Consider the following 21,963-nt stretch of genomic DNA (forward strand, 5'->3'; position numbering starts at 1 on the left):
GTTCAGTCCTGCACTCAGGCTGTTCCATCTGCATGAGGACAGAGACTTTCTCTTTTAGTGACTTCTTCAAAGGGCTGTTACTTTCGGGGGGACCATTACTTTTGGGGCTCAATAGGAAGGGAAAAATTAACGTTACTTTTGGGGAGTCGCTATTTTCGGGGGGGGGGGGGGGGGGGAACGCGTTACTTTCAGAATTCACGGTAATATTTGTTCTTCCCAGACTTGTTGTCTTGCAGTGGCGTAAGAGCGGTTTGTTAAGAAATTAACAAATTGCCTTTACACCAGTGCACAGCCTGGAAGAAATCCGATATTGATCTCACTTCTATTATTTCATTTATAAATGAAGTTAAGAAGGAACAGAAATTAAACAACTAAAGAAATGAGTGAAAAATGTGGTTCAGCAAGGAATCGAACCTGGGTGTCCAGATTACCGGTTGGATGCCTAAACCACTCGGCCATTGAACCAACCATGCCGGCAACGTGGCCGATAATTGACCTTAATGTGGCTAGGTCTGAGGAGACGTACATCACATTTTTCTGCAATCAGGATCACCTCACTACCCCCCGATCAATTGATGATGCACGGCCCAGTCCCCCTGTGGCAATTAATGAGGAGTAAGGTTGGGGAGAGGATTTTGAGCAACTGATTGCTTCATTTCCCGAGGATCACCACCCTATTCCCAGTTAGAGTGTTATCTGTCAAGTAAATACAAATAAAGTTAAGAAGGAACAGAAATTACACAACTAAAGAAATGAGTGCAAAATGTGGTTCAGCCAGGAATCGAACCTGGGTATTTAATATTTATTTTATTTATTTTTCAGGAATATTTTGTAGATATGTATTGCTGTAATGTACTGTTAGAAAAGGCTGAAATAGGGGCAATTTCAAAAACAAGGACAAATCACTACTACTGTACATAAAATAGCTTTAAACCTTAATGCTATTCAGTACTAATCAATCTCCACAGTATACAAGCTAAGTAATCTAAATCTGAATTTGTAATAATTGCACGATCCGAATGTTGATAATTTCAATATCAGATCAAGATGCAATGCACATGTAGGTCTACTCTTTCTCTTATCTGTGGGAAAATGTTAGAAACTCTCACGGGAATGCAGCTTTTGGCCAATAACATTCTGCACACAGGCCTTTTTTGTTCTTTTCCTAGCTTTTCTTCCACGATGGAAGCCAATGTGATGTGCCCCAACAAAGTAGCTAAAATAAATTCCCAGTGTTTAAGATTGGTTACAAAGATGGTTGGAAGGCCAATTGCAAAAACCTGCACAAGTTCCTTTCCTTGAAGATTGTATAAGTTGACTTTGGTAGTTGTGTTTAGTGTCCCCCTTGATCTTCCACTCCTTCACCAGAGTTAGTCGGGTAGATTTTTTCAAGGAAGTAACTAAGGCAATTCTCTCTAAGAACTGCTATGTCCTTTACTGCATAATATTCAGTTGAATTACATAAACACATAAAAAGCAAAGAGATCTGCAAAATTCACAGGAAAAAATCATCCAAAAATAGTGTATGTGTTACTGTTTAACCAAAAATGGAAAATTTTGTACGCAAACTTGGCCAGTTCCAAACAAAGACTGTTACTTACATGTAGGAAGCCCTATCAAAGAATAAGGAGATTTATAATTTTTTTTTTAATTTCATTGGGGCTGCTTTAGATCGTTGGATGATCAGGCGGCTCAGCTTGCCAAAAGTTTTCTCTGTTCAGTTTTGGACATTACAACCTGAACTTTGCTGAGCCATGCGAGCTTGACAACAGCCATAGCTTGTAGTCTATCCCGGCCCTTCTCTCCCCGTCCAGAAGCCTAGAATCAGGTATGCAACTCGCAACTCACAACTCACAACCCGAGTCTTCCAACTAGTAACTTGCAACTTGCAACCTGCAACTTGACACTCCAGCTTGCATCTCCACAACTCACAAAATACTCAGTCCCCTTATCATTTTGCTTGTGTCATTGCAGTATGTCAGACAGCAGGGATAATGAAGAGACAGCCTGGACCTGGAGGGACTAGAACGTGGGCAACAGGTTTAAGACACAGAAGAGGATGCTTAAAGATTGGTCTTCAAGATAAGATGACAACAAAGTTTATGGTGTAATAAATAGTAAGACGGTAATAATTGAAAGAAAGTAGAATATTTAACTAATAGGACACCAATGTAATACAGTACATATGGCATGATAAGGGCTGTTTTAGAGACTTCCATTTTGGTAAATTTTGTGATTTTCTTTCAAATTTTAATTGGCAGAATACTGATATGAAATTAATGCAACAAAGCAGATTTTCTTCTGAATTACATGCAAAATATGTAAAATTGATCTAATCTGCATTGGAGGACATGTATTCTTTTACCTTTGGCTAGAAATTATAGGGGCTTTTTGAATTACAAACTAAGCTAAAACCTTAAATCCACAAAATGAACTCTTCTGAAAATATATCATGCCACACATACATATACATGAAGAGATCAGTATGTTCTCTAAAGATGGTTGCAAGAAATAGTATTTTTGGCTATTTCTAGAATCCATTCTAAAGACATAAATATACAGTGTAACAAATTTGATTCATTTATAAGTACATGTAGTCTCTTGTCTGTCTATGTATTTACTAGGCCCAGCCCAGGAGGCCTTTGAACATGGGGTACAGCTGGCCCGGGGTTTTCCTCCTAGGGGCAAGAGGACATACGGGGAGGTTTTTCACCCAGCTGTTGTTCCACAACCCCAGTTCAGATAACCTGCTTATTGCTTTAATTTTAGCTTTGTAGTCTTTGACTAGGCTTTTGTAATAAACATTTGGCAGACTACTTGCATTTGTATGGTGGGATGACATCAACAAACCAACATGTAACAGAACCAGTGTAGATTCGGCCAACTAACAATGCTTCTACTTGTACATAATTAGACAAATTGAGACTAACAAAAACATACTGCCATCCCAAACTACTTGCACCTCACAAACAACTACCTCAACAAAGCAACTAACGAACATTAATTTCAAAAGGAACATGTTACATTGTACAGCTGATGCAAAGATGACTACCTGCACCATTCAGATGACTTATTCATGACCTCATCAAACAAACCAACAAACTTTAACATCAAACAGAAACAGTGAAGATTTGCCCACTAACAATTAGTTTGAGACTGACAACTTCAAACAGAACTAGTGCAAATTTAATTGACTAACAATACTTGTACATGTACATATTAGATGGATTACAACTGACAAACCCTCTACCTTCACCTTACAAATGACTTATTCATGACCTCCACCAACCAGCAAACAAACTTGAACTTCAAACAGTTCTAACCAGCATAGATTTGACAGAACATAGGTGGATTGAAACTGTGAATATCTGATGCCAAGAACTGCCTGCACCTTACAAATGACTTGTTCATGACCTAAACAAACTAACAAACATACTTGAACTTCAAACAGAACCAGTGTAGATTTGACAGACCGACAATACATGGGCATGTACAGACTTCAGCTGGATTAAAACTGACAAAATCTGATGCTGGAACTACTATCACCTTACAAATGTTATTCATGACTACAACAAACCAACCAATAAACTAACTTGAAACAGAGCCAGTGCATCAACGACTACTTGCACCTCGTAAGTGACTTACTTATGACCTTAACAAACCAACCAACAAATTTAATTTTCCTGCAAACAGAACCAACACAAACCTGACTAGCAGATGGATTGAAACTGACAACATCTGACACCAACTACTACCTGCACCTTCACCTGAACAACTCAACAACACATTGACATGCTATCAAAGTGCTACCAGTATTGTGAACATGACCAACTACCACTACAAAATAGATGCACTAAGACGTCAGAGACCTGACACCAGTTCTTCATGGTAGACTTAAAACCAAATTACATGACAGGCTAAGAAGAGACTGCCTCTCATACTTGAACTAACCAACTACAGCTGACTAGCTGGACGTGGTGCATCAGTCAAACATTACAAACAGTCCAAACTATACAAACCACATCATCAATGCAAGTCATAGTCTTGTCACTTTAGCAATGAGCATTAAGGGAAAGATAGTAAGATTATTACATGTAGGTGTGTGTGCCGCCATTGTTCAAACAAGTGTTTTTTTTTAAAAAAAAAAATTCAATTTTCCGGCTGATTCTCACCCAAGTAGTACATGTTATATGAACATAAGTAACTCGGTTGTTGATTGGAGTTAGAGGTGTCATTGTTGTTTTGCTCATGATGTAGTTCCTTGGGATGTAGATGACAATGTTCTGGCTACTTACTGCTAGTCTTCATCTGGTGAGGTGAGGGCTAGCAGAAGGTTGACAAAACATTGTTATAGATCTACATTCTAAGTGAATGACTGCGTCATAAAAGAATAAAATAGTACACTTTACCATGCCCAACCACCAACTCATTCGCAGGGATTTCTTGCTGTTGTATGCATGCTTATCCTATAGAGAATTACATTCTGCAGTAAAGACCTCTGACTCCATGGAGTAAACCAGTTAATCATGAAATTATATCATTTTCATTTTTCACCCATTCCATCTGGCTGATTTGAATACACTGAACTGTAAATATTACTCTACTTGCACTTGTTTGTTCCATTTGAGTTAGGTTTGAATGTTCCAGCACAAGACTCCTTTGAACAGTGGTTTTCTTTTACAACAAACTCACATTCAACTAAATGTCAAGAGTTTATTTCTTCAATTCAAAATTCGCGTTATTTACAAAACAAAAGAAAGACATAAAGCACAGTAAATTAATATTATTTTCCTTGAAACTAAAATTTTGAACTTAAAGAAAGATAGTCCCAAACTTCAGAAATTTGCCGAGTTCTGGTTAACTTAGTAAGGAAAAACAGAGAGTAAGCCAGTCATGATAACTGCTTGACAACTCCCATTTAATTGGGTACATACTAACCAGGTATCATTCTTAGTCTAAAAGAAAAAATGGGAATTACATTGAGTAACTTTCTGCAAATTTGATTTGATATTAGAGGGCTTCAGGACACCCAGTTTTTCACTATTTAGCTTCAGTCAAGGAGTGTGTTTCATTACAAGTTATGATAAATTTATGTTAGGGGGAACTGAGAACTCTTAGAATTTATAGCTGGCACGTACTTCACTCCTCAGTCCCCCTCCCATTCGCTGCTCAGAGGAAAGCTTGCTAAATGATTACTTGGTTATTTTAGTGTATTTCTTTATAGTAAAATATTTAACAACAATCAGCATCATGCTGCCTCATACTGTAGTTTTTGAAAATCTTAAAATAATCTTTGTTTTCACTGTATTTTGGTAGCAAATTCCAAGAAATCAGTTATTAAAAGTGATTCTTTTTTCATTCACCTTCAATGTCGATTTTCATTTGCTTGGGCAGCTTGATGGTGGTTGTATCAAGGGAGGCATTTTTAATTATAACTTGAATAATCTCAAGATACTCTAACAGGTATTTTTCATTCACAATTTGTAAAATTATTGCTAATGCTTCCTTTGGTTATATTAGTTTACTTTGTACATTGGTGGATCTGCAAGCTCATTAGCTCAGATTGAAATTACACAGGCAGGCAGAAAATTAATACTTTTCAAGCACCACAGAAGATGCAATTATTAGCTGTAAGGTGTAATGACAGTCTTATTTTGCTACCCGTCATATTTACCTAGTACTTGACGTCATTTATTACATTCAAGACGTACTAAACGTTTCATTAAGGTGAATGTTTTGGCCTTAAGCCAACACTTAAAACGTTTTTGAAGGGCAACCATATGAAAACAAAAGGTTCTTTATAAAAGAGAACCACCATTTAGAATTGGCAAAATTTAATTTTCGTGTACACGTAAGTCATTTACTAGGACTTGTTTTGGATTAGGGCTGTTTTTGTTTTCCGATTTTTTTAAATTTTACTTTTGATTTCTCAATTATTCTTGGCTATAATAACATTTAATATCTAAGGTAAGACAAAGTTAGATCAACAGTCTGCATTTTTAACCGTAAGTTTTGCTAGTTTCTTTAATGTTCCTTTTATTTTAATCTAGAAACAGTATCGTGATGCTCTCGTCTAAGTAGGAACAAACTTTAACTAAGCGTCATAAAAATGATCACAGTGGTAATGAATTTCATAATGCAGACTGGTGATGAACATCAATATATTTTAATTTGCTTTGCATGAATTTCTTGGTTCTTTCTTGGTTTTGCAAGTCATTATATTTTGAATGCATGCTTAGGTTTCCTTTAGACATTTTCATCAGTTAATTTGCGTCACAATTAAGTTATAGGTTTTTTTTTCAGAACTGGCTTTTTTAACCTTGTAGGACTTTCTTGCTAAGTAGCACAGCCTGTTTAGCTTAAGGTTTCAATCTCTTTTTTTTCTGTGCTTGTGTCACCAGGAAAGAGCCATTTTTCTTTATTAGGTATTTGTACTGCTAGTGAGCTTGCATGTATCTACTAAAGTTTTTAGGTTATGGTTTAATTCCAGGACAGAAGGTGGCACACACACCAAGACCAAGGTGGTCATATTCAAATCTAGCCAATCACGTCCCTGCTGGGTTGTGGGAGCTCTGTCTCTGAGAAGGTGTGTGTTTCTGATGTCCTCTCAAATATTCCAACTGAGAAATCCTGGGAAACTTTATCTGATCCTGTAATTCAAGCTGGGGACAGTTGGACACTTAGAAGTGTTGACCGTTTGCTCTCAAGTGGGGTGGACAGCATGAAGGAAGGTGAGAGTTTGCTTTTCATGTCTTTAGGGTTTCACTTAATTTGTCACAATACTACACCATCAATTCGGCATTTTTCGGCCTGGCAAGATGCTTTTTTGCAGTCAGTGTATCAGGAAATGTTCCACAATCAAGGACGTAAAACAGGAGTGCTGAATTGTGGGACCCAAGGAAGGTGCATCTCTAGAGAAAGCATGGACAGAGGAGAGCACTGAATTTCATTGGTCTGACTTGATTGGATTTTTACAAATGACATCAAATTGAGCTAACGGTCACTGGGGGTCTCTCTGATTGGGTTGCTGCTGGGTCCGGTTTTCTCTCTTTTCTAGGATTTTTAAAATCTAAACTTTAAAAATAAATTGCTAAAAATTTAAGAGTGGATGTCTCTAAAAATCAAAGAAAAATAAAAAAATCGCGGACATGGTCAAAAATTCGTTTCGTCCCATTTTTTGTCTACAGGTAGCTATAGGTACTAGCTAAAGTGAAATGAAGTTAGTTTGTGTAAATATTCATTTTCACGGGAATAAACTGCAATGAATTGCATGATCGAAAATGAGTGCGTGCGAGCTCGAAATTATGTAGTTTTCAGGCCGTCCTTAGATGAACTAAAATGCGACAGCAGGAATTCTCAAGTTATAAATATATACAGTTGGCCTTCCTTTACCAAGATATACTGATATTTTTTGTATCGTGTCCTTCCTGATGAAACCACGGGTTAATTACCAGAGGACGTCTTCGCCATTTTTAGTTCACGTCAAACCCGGCCTAATATATTGTGGCAAAAATGCATGTGGTAGTGTCTCAAAATTTCCAGCAATACTATCACGAGGGCTTCTGAGGTAGGTCTTCAAATTTATCGTTTCATTTTTCTGGTATCTTCTACTGTTTCAATATACCAACCAACCAAACTTCGGTAAAATTGCAAATGGCGCCATATTGAAATGAACAACATCAACATTGCAGTGACACAAGCAAAGCATTGTTTGAGTCGCAGCCGCACTTAGCTTGTTATGTTTGCTTTGACATCAATAGTTCCTTACCTTAGAAATCTTTTATAGGCCCTTATTATGCTGCTTGGAAGATACTTTCGAAATACTGTCCTCTGCAAGTTGGTGTAAAGGGGGCCGACCGGCGCACTCACTGAAGCCACTGAGCCGGTGATGGGTAAACTTGAAAAGTTACTTGTTGTTGTCATTTTCTATAGCGTGTCGCCAGCCAGTTTCGTTTAGTCTACTTTGATCCTAATTTCGGCTTTTTTGACGTCCCACACACGAAAGATCCTGTACAACATGGCAGGCACCGCTAGCGATTTGCACAGGTTCCTGTCTGCGTGTCGACTGCGTGACATGTGATAATCTGTCACGTAACGAGATCAACTAACAGTACATTCTGCCTCACGAATAAAATCCAAACAAATATATTGCCGTCATGAACAAAAAAGATACAGCAAAGAAACAGACTTTACAAAATGTCACAAATTTAAAACGTACAGTGAAAACTTTATGGAACGAAAATAACGATTCAATTTTCCCACGGGAAACAAATGTAACCAGTTAACGAAAGTAAACAAAAAGCAAAAGCGTAATAATCGTCGGTGAAAGTAATAAAGATAACGGTTGCTTAAACTCCAGCAGAAAAAAAATGTCTTGTTCTTTCCTTGATATTGTTGGTGGCGTTTGTGGTGCAGAGGAACGCGCAAGGCATCCGTCCACTCAGACAGTATCGCTGTCATCGTGCAGCAAGGATATCAGAAGCCACAAGCGTTTTTTACAGTTCTCAGGTGTTGAGACAGAGATAGAACTTCTCTTAGCAAGAAGCGGGATTTTCGTGAACCCCGTCAATTTTTCGGAAATGACTGTTTGCCCGTTGCATCGATCAAGCCTTGGAATCGGATGGAGAAGAACTAGTAGATTATGTTCTGTGCCTCAGGATGTCTCCGGTCACAAAAAGGAATCTGAAAAAGTACCCGCAGCAGAAAGGGGAATTAGTTTGCAGCACTCAATACAAATTTTTGAGCTTACGAAAAACCTCGTACCCGTCGGATCAGGTAAGCGATTACAATGTTTATTCTCACTTTATGCAAGGATAAACATCCGTATAGCTTCTCATTTCACGCAGGGTACTTGACGGGAATCACAAACTTCATATCCTTAATTCAAATCACTTCACTGCCGCGTAAAGTAACGCCAAGTTTAACAGCAAAATTATTTTTATGTCTCACGAGTTTTCAGGAGTTTTGCAAATACTTTTATGTCGGAACCTTGTTCAAACACGGGCATTTACTCAACATTTTCACCTTCTTCAAGACTTAATCAAAAGGGGAACACTCGAATTGAAATATTTTACAGATATTAGAATTCCTTCCAACAATGCTCGGAAAAAAGGAAAGGAACGTAAAAGACTGACTTGTGACAAGGTAAAATACAGATTGCGTAATCAATTTGAGGTTTGTGGGGCTTTTTCCCTGGGCTAGGTTTGTTCTTTTGCCACATTCAGAGCTATTTGTTCAAGGGGGATGTGTAAAGTAGAAAAGAATAAAGTAATCCTTTCTCTCCAAATATTAAAAGAATTTGTGTACGATGTCGACAGTCCCTGGCAAAAACAAAAAATCATTTAGAATCGCAGGACTTGGGTGCCACAGGAGGTGTGGAAGACATCACAGAAGGTCTATGTGGTCTAAGCTTGGTGAGTTTCTTCAAAGTGTTTATGAAAAATTTCCATCCAATATAGTTAATGAAAGTGAAAAACCTTAACGCGGTCTCTGAATTCTCCCTTCTCCGCCCTTTTCAGGGGTTCAACCCGCGCGGGAGAAGGGCGTGTCGAGGATAACTTGCATGCGCATCCTCAAAACGGCGCCATTGCCGCCCGTCAACGACTGGGCAAGACATGCATGGCACAAGAATTGGAAAAGCGTGTCCTGCCCGGACAGCCAATCACATCCCAAAATATAGCCAAATAATAAAGGCTTTAAATTAATATATGGCTTCTCAACTTTTTTTCTAAATGTTCCAAATGGAAAACAATACTGAGTAGTAACTGGATGAAGATATCAGGATAGATTACCAGTCAATTAAATTAATTATCGACTATTACTTTCCAGCTCGCATGCGACTTGCGCTTTTATACACGACACCCTGCGCTTGCACACGGTTGATCTCATTTCGAAGCCATCCAAAGCAATGTGTTCACTTTTTTGTCAGGTTGATGAACAAGCGAGTGACTTTGATATTCCTGCCATTACTTGTCCTGTAACTGTTGGTGATGAATCTCTGCCAGAAGGTTCCACATCCAGACGGCAGAGCCTTTTTTTTCCGCAGGAAGATTCCGAAGAGAGTGATGAAGGCTTCAGTCTAGACAACGAGTCCCAGGAGCAGCTTAATCGCTTCTTACAGCTTCGAGACGTCAGTCCAGTACGTCGCACGTTATTAGTGCCGTGGAATACAGCGCACGAGCGTACTAAACGCAGATACCTACGGAAAGCTCAGCAATGTATATCTGCAATGCTTGATGTTCTGGCACCTGAAAATTCGCAAGAACTGTGGACGGAGCTTTGTGATCGTCATGCTGTAAGCAGAGAGAGTCAGGTTGTGGTCGAAGGTAGAGGTGAAAAAGAGACGGAGCTTCTTAGTGCATTTGCTGAGAGCTACTTGAACGCGCAACATTGGAGCACCAGACGACAAATACTCTCTTTGATGGCAGATAAGTTATCCCTTAAGGAGATGAGAGAGTTTATTCCAACCGTTACTAGCTATCGCTACAACATTGCCCGACGCCACAGGCTGTTACATGGAAGAGCTGCTCCTCTTCCAAACCAGGAGAAAAAGAGAATGAGAATTGAACCTGTAAAATTAGAACATTTTGTTTCTTTCATAACGAGTCCACACGTAATTCAAGATGTTCCTTTTGGGGAAAAACTTCTGAAATTGTCAACTGGTGAGATCATAAAAACACCCAATGTGATCAGAACAATGATACCAGAGCGCATTGTCCAGCAGTATCAACAATACTGCTGTGAAACCAACTTTGAGCCTATGAGTAAGAGAACCCTACAGAGAGTTTTGGCCGTGTGTTCTTCATCTGTTCGCAAGTCTCTGCAAGGACTTGATAACTTTTCAGCACAAGGAGCGGAAGCATTTGATCATTTAGAGAAACTCGTAGACAAGCTTGTTGACTGTGGCAAGACTCAACAATGGGCAAGGGAAATTAAGCAGCAACTTCGTTTGTCGAAGCAATACCTAAAGGGCGACTACAAGGTGGGTGCATATTTTATTATTATGCGTTGTCTTTGCGGAAGTGATGTAGTAGACTTCTTACTATGATATACGGCTACCTTTTTCTTTCTCTCCAAGTCTTTTTTATGCTTAATTCATGAAACAAGAGGTTGCAATTCACTGTAATACGCTTACACACATGTATACAACGCTGAGAATCGGTTAAGTAATCGTTCTGAAATGTCGATGCGCATGCGTTGCTTTGCAAATATGCACTGAATCACGCGGTTGTCATTTTACTTCTTTTTTTAGGTACATGCAGTGGAGGCCTCAGAGGTTCCCGATCATTGTCGAATTTATGCGCTAAGTGATCCAAGCAATGCAGAATTTCGGAGCTCCTGCGACCACCTCCACAATGAGTCATGTGTGCAGTGTTATGAGTTAGAGGAAGTCATGCGTACCATAGAAGATGAGTGTTCAATTGCGCTCTCGTCAGCAGAAGATCAAGCTGACATGCTGCATACTATCAAACAGGCAAGGGATGATATCATTAGCTGGAAAGCCCATCAGCTACGTTCAGTCCACCAAGCTGAGGCGAAGCATTCAGTTTTAGCCAAACTCGACAGCCGATCGGTGCTGTTAGTCCAGGACTGGGCAATGAAATATATGCCCCGAAAATATCGAGAGGCACAGTCAGACTGGTTTGCGAAGCGAGGATTGCCATGGCACATTAGCGTTGCCATAAGACGGTCAGAGGGTTCTGAGCACTTTGAATCGCAAACACTTGTTCACGTATTTCAAAGCTGCGCCCAAGACAGTGTGACTGTGGCTTCGATAATGTTTGACTGCCTCACTACCCTGAAAAAGGAAATTCCAGACCTGGAAATGGCTTATTACAAACAAGATAACGCTGGCTGTTATCATAGCGGAAATTCAATCATCTCAGCTAAGCTGGCCGGTGATGCCGTAGGAGTGGGTGTTGTAAGAAACGACTTCTCGGACCCTCAAGGTGGAAAGGGGGTATGTGATCGCAAAGCAGCAACAATCAAAGGAGACGTTGGAAGGTACGTAAACGAAGGCAATGATGTCATCAACGCTTTACAGCTCAAAACAGCCATTGAATCTGGCCAAGGAACCACAGGAGTGAAAACAAGCTATGTTGCTGCCAAGCCGTCAAGCACCTTTAAGGTATCAGTAAGGGGAAAATTTGCAATTTTGCATAATTTTACTTTTTTAAGCGGTTGGATAAATCTTAAAGTAATCTTTTAGATAAAAAAAACTCCACGAAAAAATCTTATATCTGCCGCTAGTTATTGCGCGAGAAAGATTGTTTTGCATATTAATTACTTAATTGAGAGTTGACAAGTTCTGTCAAATGAATTAATTATCGAGGCAAGAAGTCACATGACATCAACATCATGCTGAGTTGACACGCGATTCGCGCGCCATAATCAGTGCCGGATGTCTTCGAAGAAGACAGAGCGATCTTGCCCGTTTTCATCGGCTAAAGGAAGGCCAAAGAAGGCGAAAAACACTTTCAACAAAGAGTGGGCCGCTAAATTAGCGGAAAGCGGCAAAGGGTTCGATTTACAATCAAGAAAAATTGCTGGATGAACGCGACAACGATCGCGATCACGAAGCCAGCGAGCAAGCCGAAATGAGCGCAGGCCGCGCTAAAATACTGTTGCGAGAAACTGTCGAAGCAGAGGAGATTGACGAAGAGAAGTGGACGAAATTGACAGGCAGATCGATTGTACAAAATTAGAATCAGCAGTGCAACATTTTTTTTTCTTACCCAGCTATTGTCATTTCTTCCAGTATCTTTGCCTTTGCATCAACATCAGTCGATGTAGTCCTGTTTACGGCGTCCTCTCCAGCGTTTCCCTTTGTGCGCTTGCATTTTCTCGGGAACCTTCTACGGGCCTTCGGCATGTTAACAGTGACATGGTCATAATTTTGAAGATTAGTCAACCGATACGTAAAATTTCGAACGCTAATATAGTAAATCAAAAGATAATTTCACGTTTACTAACTTTGGAATTCTGACTTCACACATGAAAAAGCGGTTTATTCACTGGTGAATAATTTACCGCGCGCCGTCGCGGAAATTTGTACCTGTTCCATGTTAACTGTCATAGTCCTATTGTTATACAGAAAGTTGATTCCTCTGCGGTGTCTCCCTTGGTGTGATAATCTCATAACACTTGGATGCCGCCGAATTTTATTTTTTTCTCTGTTTCTCGAAAGTAAAAAATAGGCGAGTTGTACGTGCATTTCGAGTTCCAGGTCGGCAGCCCCTGGACCAAATTGGCTGAAATTCGGAGAGAATGTTGTCAGAACGAACGCCGACAAAACTGTGTCTGCGAATTCTGATTACTCTTTTCATTAAAAAGTTATGCCTCTTTTTCGCGGGCAGTCCTATTTTTTTCCTTTTTCTAACTTTATCCTCTTGTAAAATAATAACAAACGCATGTGCCAAAAATCTGAGACACGGTTTTTGAGGTCAATGTGTGAAGAAACGGATGCCATGTTAATCGTTTTCTCCGACCTAAATTTTGCGGGCGTATACCTTGATTTATGGGTTCGTGAAGCTTTGTAAATATATTCACATTTTCGAAACACGGTAAATTTTTACCGTTTTAAACAGGTCCGGTCATAATCTGTAGTTATTAAGCTTCCAGTAAATATACGGTTTATATGGGTTTTTGTTAAAGCCACGAACGCCAGAGCGGACCGCGCGCGGATGGTCAAATGGGTTATACTGATACCTTAATATCAAATGGGATGGCATAAGCTTACTCAACAATTTTGAGTACGATGAAACTGGCGTACGAGTGTGGAGAGCATTCAATGTGGGTTCCGGTAAAGTAGTGCCATGGGCAAAGTTCGAAGGAGTCATGAAGCAGCCCGAAAAATTGGAAATCCTAGAACCCCCATCGCAGAATGTAAGTGGCGCACCGCCGTTCAAGATTGTGAGACACCGACATATCAAGAAAAGCTCTGTCAAAGCAGATTTGTCAACTGAAAACGAAAACCAAGATCGAAGCAGTATTGGTCAAAATAAGCCAGACGACATGCTTTTCCCGTGTCCAGAGGATGGATGTGTAAAAGCATACAGTCGCTTTGCAAACCTCCAGACACACCTAGATACTGGAAAACACCAAATGATGCTCGAACAGGAAACTCTCTACGTTAGAGCTAAAAGAAAATATTCTTCCAAGCTGACGGAGGGATGCAGTCAAATTCCAAACGTTCAAGTTACTGTCCAAGCAAAGAGTGACGCCTTGCTGCCTCTTCCAATGGGTTGGGCCCTGAAGACAATTAAGAAAAAAGTGCGTTTTACAAAGAAACAGACCGAATTCTTAACTGACCAATTTCAAAAAGGGGAGCAAAGTGGACGGAAAAGCGATCCACAGGAAGTTTCGAAAGCAATGAGCTTAGCAAGAGACCAAGCGGGGGAACGCCGATTTCAACCTGATGAAGTCCTCACGTCGCAGCAGATTAGTGGCTTCTTTAGCCGTCTTTCAGCAAAGAAGCGATTAGAAGTTACAGCCGCCGGTAACGAAGCAAAAGCCAGTGACGTCTCAGAAGTGGCCATGGAGAGTTCCGACGAGGACGAAATTTCCGCCGAAGCTGAGAGTCATCTATCTGCTGTGTGTGCGAATGTGATGAGAGATGTGGCTATTCAGCATCCGATTGTATCTTTCGATCTTAACATCTGCGAACTTGTACAAAAATGTACACTCACAACTTTAAGAGTGGATAGGCTGAGAGACATGTGCATCGACCTTGGGCTGGATATTTCTGACATTTCACCTCAGAAGAGGAAAAAGCCATACATCGCACGACTCACACAATTAGTCCAGGAGTGTACCTGCACTTCCAAGTAACTGAGCCCTGTACGTTTCACGAATAACTGATCCGCTGATTATAAAACGCGGTGCGTATATAATTTTTAAGAGGGCGTTGCGTGACAGCAGAGTTCTACATATCGCATTTCAGTCACTCGAGCTCGCCGCTGCTGGTGGCATCTCCTCCAATTTGTGTTGACGATTTTCAGTATATTCGAAACTGGCGAGTGCAGAAGACGCAGAAGGGATGTAAATGCTCGAATTCATGTTCACTGGATGCGAAGCAAACGTAAACTAACGGCTGTGTGGCAAATTTAACCTGTTGTGTGCAATTCAAATGTTCAACCTGTTGTGTGCAGAATTATGCAGAATTATGGCGCGATTCACAGGGTAGGAAAAGTCGAAATTTGTTTCTCCTGTCACAGTATATGAAAATCAAGTGTAGTTATAGACATTTTAATATGTTTCTAGTCATTTCAACGGCCAGTGAAGATATAACTGACCAAAACAGTTATTTGTGTACAACGCGTTTAATTTTGTTATTATGCATCTCATTATGGCGTCATAGTATTTAACCGAATTACGGCCGGTGGTCATCTTTTGATTGTCAAAGGTCCCAAAGAAATAAAACCCAAATCGAAAAGAACTATCTTTCAAGGCTTCTTGGTAGTGTTATTGTAAACTTTGAGACACTACCACATGTATTATTTGCCAAACTATTCTAGGCCACCTTTGCCTTAATTTCAAAAGGCCGAAGATGTCGTCTCTTAACAGAGACGTAGCTCCTCCAGGAATAACACGAGACAAAATCTATCACTTTGTCTTGATTAAGCAAGTCCAACTCTATATTTCTATAGCTAGAAAAGTCCTTATGTTACATTTTTGTTCGTATGACAACTGTCCGAAAAGTGCATAATTTCAGGATCGCGCTTGGTGAAATTTGAGCAATTGACCCGCCGAAAGTTTTTAACGGTTTATTCCCGTTAAAGTGCATATTTCAAACATCTAACCCCATTTCCGTTTGTTTACTATATAAGGCTACCTACAGGCAAAAAATGAGCCAAATCGATTTTTGGCCGTGTCCGCGATTTTTTCGATAATCTTTGATTTTTACTGACATTTACTCTTAAATTCTATAGGTCAAATTATAAACAAAGCAGATTTTTTTGAAACAGAGTATTTTCTTGTTAAATTTATTTCTGAGACTTTTCTCATTTCCCTCTTTAAATACTTTCACACAGCTTAATAATTCTCATTCTCTATTTTCATTTTCACGCAGACTATAGCTTATAATTTTCAATTTTCCAAAAAGTAACCTTCATTAGTTTGCCACTCCAGAGACTTTAGAAGACTAGGCACCAACTTTCGGCATTAGGAATTCTGAATTGCTTTGGTTGCCAACATGAGCCATGATTGGTCAAAGGTTACCTTGGTTACCAAAAACTAATCACATCTTGCACTAGTTCCCCAAAATATCCTAGAAATCCTAGTGCTGACAGTTGGTGGCCAGTCTCCCAAAGTTTCTGGATCGTTGAATAGACCATTTTCATATTCTCGGTATTGGACTGGAACTAGCTTGCAATAGAGGCTCATGCGGGGGGATATCATTAAACATAGAATAATATCATTTGCATTTGAAAAGACTCCCCGCATTAGCCTCACTTGCAAGGTAGTTCCAGTCCAATACCGAGAATACGAAAATGGTCCGTTGAATCATTCTTTTTTGTTAATCAGCTAGTGATGACAAGCAGATATATTTTAGGTGTTTGAGGAATTACAGTGTTTCATGTAACGGCTAATCAGTCTGGTGATGAAGGGGAATCCTGAAACATCTTCCAATGATCATCATTTTAAGCAGTTTCAATAGCTCAATTTATAAACAACACGGGTAATCAAATAGGGATTAAAAACTATTCACCACAATTGTAATTTGCTTCTCTTTGAATTTAAATATAAAATATAAGTTTTATAAATATAAATTAAATCAATATAGCATTTCGTCATTCTTAAATTTAGTTTAAACACTGTCGGTTAGTGCTTGCTAACTGGGCTCGATTTTTTCCAGGGGTTTTCTCCCTATTTCCACCAAAATTCAACAAAACCACTAAAATTCTCTTATTTCATTTGTCACCCAATGTTTGATCAACAGAGACCTTGCATGACACCGCAGGTCACGGTTTCGAAGGACGTTGCTATCTCTCTAAATGGGAATATCCAATTACTTTTGATCTTTTTTCGTACTACAAAAGAAGACATCAAGTCAAGCTAGATTTTTGAACTATTTCAAGTCAAAACTCGGCCAATTAAAAAAAATCACAACAAAATTAGGTAACAAATTTATACTTTTGGCTTTTATGGAATGAATCTTTGAGCGCATTAATATTTAATTTGAGCGGGACTTTAATTTAACGCATAACGTAAGCGTACACTGACTTCCAAATGTTTGAAACTATCAGGAGCAGTTCGACCTACATGGGTATGTTTCGTTCAATTTTTCAAAAGAGCAAACCCTGTCAGCTTCGTATGTTAATTGCTGGTTTCAGATCACGGATGCTCTCAGGAGAATTGTCTTGTAAAAATTATTCATTCATTCGCTCGGGAATACGGTTTATATTTGAAAGAAATAACTCTCCAGGGTTACATCACGTGATGTGAAACGGGGCAATAAACAAACAAGCTGAATGCGCCTAATTAACTTAAACCTTTTGCAATATTTTGTATTCATTAAACATGACTGAACTTTTTCAACATATAAATATAAATGTCGGCCAATTTCTTTCATCCAAATTAAAGAGAGAAACTTGACATCGGTATCTTCACTGATGAGAGACGTTTAGCGACTTGTGCTCTTTGCTGAAGTTTGTGGAATGACGGTCTGCCGGTGGTTTGGTCGGGAAGTCAGACTGGAGGATTCTGAGTTCAATTCTTTCCTTGATTTCAACGGTTATGCACTGAAATTGGGCGCCGTTCTTTAGCGCTCCTGTTTTTCTTGTCCAGGTTGCGGACATTTCCCATTCAAATAGGGTTTTATCTAAAATTTTCGGGTAGGGCGAGCTTACTAAATTTACTGCCACTTTGGCAAATTATTAATTTTTTTTCGATGCATTGAATTGCGGATTAGCATCTTCAATCAAATTACAAATTGGCATGTTAATTTTTTTCCTCTTGTCAATTCCAAAATCACTCGTGTGGCATTGTGACAAACTAAGACTGAGACCCCAAAGACACGGGGAGCAAACTCTCACTTTGCTTTACGCTGTCCACCCCACTTGGGAGCAAACGGTCTACTCTTTCAAGTGTTCAACTGTCCCCAGCTTGGATGAGGGCATCAGATAAAACAGACCAGGATTTTAAAGTTGGAATATTGAATGAGGACAAAAGAAACAACGTCGACTCTCGGGCAGAGTGGAAGCAACCCAAAAGCAGGGACAAGATTGGCTAGATTCTTTTTTATTTTATTTTTTTAACTTTAAGTAATGGACAAGTCAGACAACTTTTATTTCAATGAAATATTGTTATCTCTCCTCCCGTGTTTTATTTTGCAATCCAACCGCTTCAGTGAACCAGATGAACTCTCTAAAATAAGCCAAGTTCTGGAGAGGTCTCAAGAAAACTTAGCAGTAAGGTTATAGCTTAGTTTTAGTAAACAGCTCATTTCTCATGCCAACGTACGCCACAGATACTTCTTTTAAGCATTTCAAAACCCGAGAGATACAATCCAAAGCCTGAGTTACATAGCTATCTTCCAAACCCTTTTTGAGGTCGTCACGCAAAAGGGCAAGTGTGACGTTTTTTCGCGCCCAGTTGCGTGACGATCCCAAGACGAAGGAATTTGTGCTGAGTTGTTTTTCAACTCCAAATTAAATTTTAAATGGATCCATGGCGTTACAGAAACAAACCATTTACTAAAACCACTCTTCAATCGTACTGTTAAGTTCTATCAAAACCTTGATTACTGTAAACATAACAGTCCAAAGATGAACATATTAATTCTCCTTACTAATTAGTGCTTGGATGTTAGTTTTGAGAATTTGGTGGTACATCAAACCTATTTCGAGTTGATGATTTTATTTGTTCTCATCACCTGTCTAATTGGAAATCTGTAAATGTTGTAAGGAGAAATAGTATGTTCATCACTCTTGGGACTGACTCAGTACGTTTTTCAAAACCTCAACACTGATTTGCTCTCAAGACTGGTTTCCAAATAACTGCTATCATAAAACACTGGATCAAGACTAACACTTCGGTAGATACTTGCGTTTCTGAATTCTTGTCTTGCGTGACATCATTACGTTCTTTTAGTAAAACAAGTTAAATTGGTCACGCAATGGTAAACTGGATTGGCTCTCTATTTTCCGAGAAAAAAATGTTGCTTCAATCTTAACCATGCGTTTGCTCAAGATTTCAACGGTACGGCGGAGGAAAAGCAAGGAAAATGTTCTGAAATACGTACCCATCAATGTTTACAGTAAATATACAGTTGAACCACCCATACCCAACCTCCTGTACACTTTGCTAAGCTAACGGGGTGCTTACATTGATAGATTTCACTTCAAATAACTTGGCTGCACAAAACGATTTTGCGAACTTTAAACTTAGTCATGTATCTACTACACTTGTAACTCTCAATAGTCACTCTACACAAGGTGGTCATTTACGGGGGTTCAACTGTACTAATAAATAACTCAGACATGCAATGTTCTATACCAAGATCACATGTGTAGACTGTTACAGTCTCTATTTCCTAACAAGACTGTGGCAGGTACAAAAGACTGAAGAATCACAAGTAAAGCAAGCACCCTTGTAAGCCCTGAGAGTGAGCTTTCAAAGTCACTTGCTTTGCCTGGTATTCTTCAGTTTCATGTCCACTCCAAAGTCTTCTAAGAAAAGAGAGAGGCTGTAAACAGCCCACAGTACCCACACGAATAGACAGAGGCTCTCATAAAACTGAATTTAAACTTAAGTTTGTCGGTTAGTTTGCCAGTCAGTTGTGTTTGTTGGTCAGTCAATCCATCCATCAGTCTATCTCTTTGTCTGACAGGTCTGTGTGTCTGTCTCTCTGTTTATTTGTCATGCTGTCCGTCTGTCAGCAGGTTCATTCACACCTTTTCTCAAATCAGCCAATCGGTTTGATACAAATTAAGTTTATTTGGTCTTCAACCTTAATTTAGTATGCCAATCATCTGCCTGTCAGTTACTATTGATTGGCATGATAAATGTAAATTGCCAATTACAGGTACATGTAATTCACCAATCAGTTTGTCAAAACATGTCAGTCAATCCATCAGTCAGACAGTCAGTCAGTTGGTCTATTCTTTCATCCATCTGTCTGACTGTCCATCAGTCAGTCAGCCAGTCATTGAGTCAGTCAGTGAGTTAGTGAGTCAGTGGATCAGTGAGTCAATGGGTGAGTGAGTCAGTGCCTTAGTGTGTCCGTGTTTCGGTGCATCAGTGCGTCAGTGCATCAGAGCATCAGTGAATCAGTGCGTAAGTGAGTCAGTGAGTCAGTACATCCAGTCATTTATCATTATCAATCCTATATCACAATGGTAATCAATCTCAATCAGTACCTTATTCAGTCTGTTAATCAGTTCAGCAGTAAAATAGCTGGTCTTTCAATCTCAATAAGCTTGCTACAGGTGTAGGCAGGTTTTTCAACTAGTTTGTCAATCAGTTTACTACTCAAGGACTCAGCCAATTATTGACGCTGATTTTATGTTTGACAAACATATTGAATATGTTCTCTACACATAAAATCAGCATCAGTTCCTCAGTCAAATAATCATTCTTGCTGTAAGATTTAGTTTGCCAATCAGAAAAATTATTAGTCAATCAATCAGCCAGTCAATTAGTTCAGTAAATTTGTCACTCAGCAACACGTCACCTTAGTCTGGGGAAACATCTCAAGTACAATGCATGTTTGAACTTTTACAATAATTTTGGCTCCAGAACAGTTAAACAATTTTTGTTTGATTGATGATAATGGTTTGAAACTGTATTGTTAAAAAACGTTCTTTGAGAGCTCTTTTTACTCATTGTGCCAATCAATGGCATGGCAGAATACATTGCATGACTGAATTCAAGTAATTAGCACAGAACTTGGCTTATTTGAGAGCTTTGTTAACCTGGTTCACCCAAAAGCTGGATTGCAAAATAAAACATTAATTCCTTCTAAATATAACTGCTCGAAGCTTTGGTCCACTCTGTCCCTGTTGGCTTCTGATCTGGAAAACAGATTAAATCATTTCAGTGTCAAGTTAAAAATATCAGATAACTACATGTAATTACTGGCTTCTTCTGAACAATTCATAGAAGACCAAAGGTTATCTACAAAAATATATTTTCCTCAAGTCATGAAGCCCACTAAGTGTTATAACCAGTTAGAATGTGTCAACTGCAGAGTAACTTCTTGTGATGTCTTTCACAGGGATCTTGTCCTCAGACCAAGTCTAGTTTAATTTGCCTCTATTTGCCCTCAATTAGTTCCATTGTGTTCTCTAAAGCTCCAGTGATTCAACCGAATTGCAGAAATTTTAACCTGACACTGACAACATTCAACATAAATTTTTCATCTGAGCTAGGAAAATTTAAACAATTCAACAACTTGCAAATGCGCTGTCGAATAGATGTTTTTTTTCTTAAGTTTGTATTTCACAAAATGCAAAGTGAAAAAGTACAGGCAATAACAAACCAAGAGAAAAACAGCAAAACAAGGGCAAAAGAAAAAGAAAACCCATCTCTGTGTCACTTTTGTGTGCTTCGTTTGATCTAATTGAGCTGCTGGTGGTGTGAGCTGCGCAAGCGCTGATAGGGTAACTACTGATAGAAATCCAACTTTTTCGACAAGTTACGATTTAAGCCAACATTGGAAACATAGCTATGCATTCCTTTTGAAAAATCATACTATTTTCAAAAACTAACAAATTTTTCAACATTTTGAAATTCTCTCAAAATCTGACACTTTAGAAACGAAACAAAATCTATGCATAGCGCAATAAAGATTAAAGTCAAAATATTAAGTCAATGAAAAAAATTCCGATGAAGTAATATGCTCAGCAGCCTTCACATTTTTTCAGAATTAGTCACATGACCATGGGCATGGCATGATGACATCATCACCAGTGTTACCAATCAGGAAAAAGTTAAAACACACGAAATAACTCTGAACTAACA

At 39.1% G+C, this 21,963-nt stretch overlaps 2 protein-coding genes and 1 long non-coding RNA gene across 6 annotated transcripts in view; 2 read left to right on the plus strand and 1 right to left on the minus strand.

Annotated features, from left to right (window-relative positions):
• Positions 1–4,675, plus strand: part of LOC145500054 (uncharacterized) — a 28,700-nt gene extending 24,025 nt beyond the window's left edge. For all 3 annotated transcript variants that reach the window (XM_081479561.1, XM_081479557.1, XM_081479566.1), the window contains one exon: positions 1,975–4,675. In XM_081479561.1, coding sequence (XP_081335687.1) covers positions 1,975–2,111 — 137 coding nt within the window. In that variant the 3' untranslated portion in view covers positions 2,112–4,675. The remainder of the gene's footprint in view (positions 1–1,974) is intronic.
• A 3,694-nt stretch (positions 4,676–8,369) lies between these two features.
• On the plus strand, positions 8,370–15,019 carry LOC145490899 (uncharacterized). Its single transcript, XM_081470050.1, has 6 exons — positions 8,370–8,775; positions 9,035–9,144; positions 9,318–9,413; positions 9,929–10,981; positions 11,252–12,122; positions 13,709–15,019. Exons 1-6 carry the CDS (start codon positions 8,370–8,372, stop codon positions 14,827–14,829), a joined length of 3,657 nt encoding a protein of 1,218 aa, XP_081326176.1. The 3' UTR covers positions 14,830–15,019.
• A 3,151-nt stretch (positions 15,020–18,170) lies between these two features.
• LOC145500235 (uncharacterized) overlaps positions 18,171–21,963 on the minus strand; it is a 109,859-nt gene continuing 106,066 nt past the window's right edge. For both annotated transcript variants that reach the window (XR_014051029.1, XR_014051028.1), the window contains exon 4: positions 18,171–21,014. This is a non-coding gene — a long non-coding RNA (uncharacterized LOC145500235). The remainder of the gene's footprint in view (positions 21,015–21,963) is intronic.

Source organism: Orbicella franksi, chromosome 1 (assembly GCF_964199315.1).
Source record: "Orbicella franksi chromosome 1, jaOrbFran1.1, whole genome shotgun sequence".
Classification (NCBI taxonomy): Eukaryota; Metazoa; Cnidaria; class Anthozoa; order Scleractinia; family Merulinidae; genus Orbicella; species Orbicella franksi.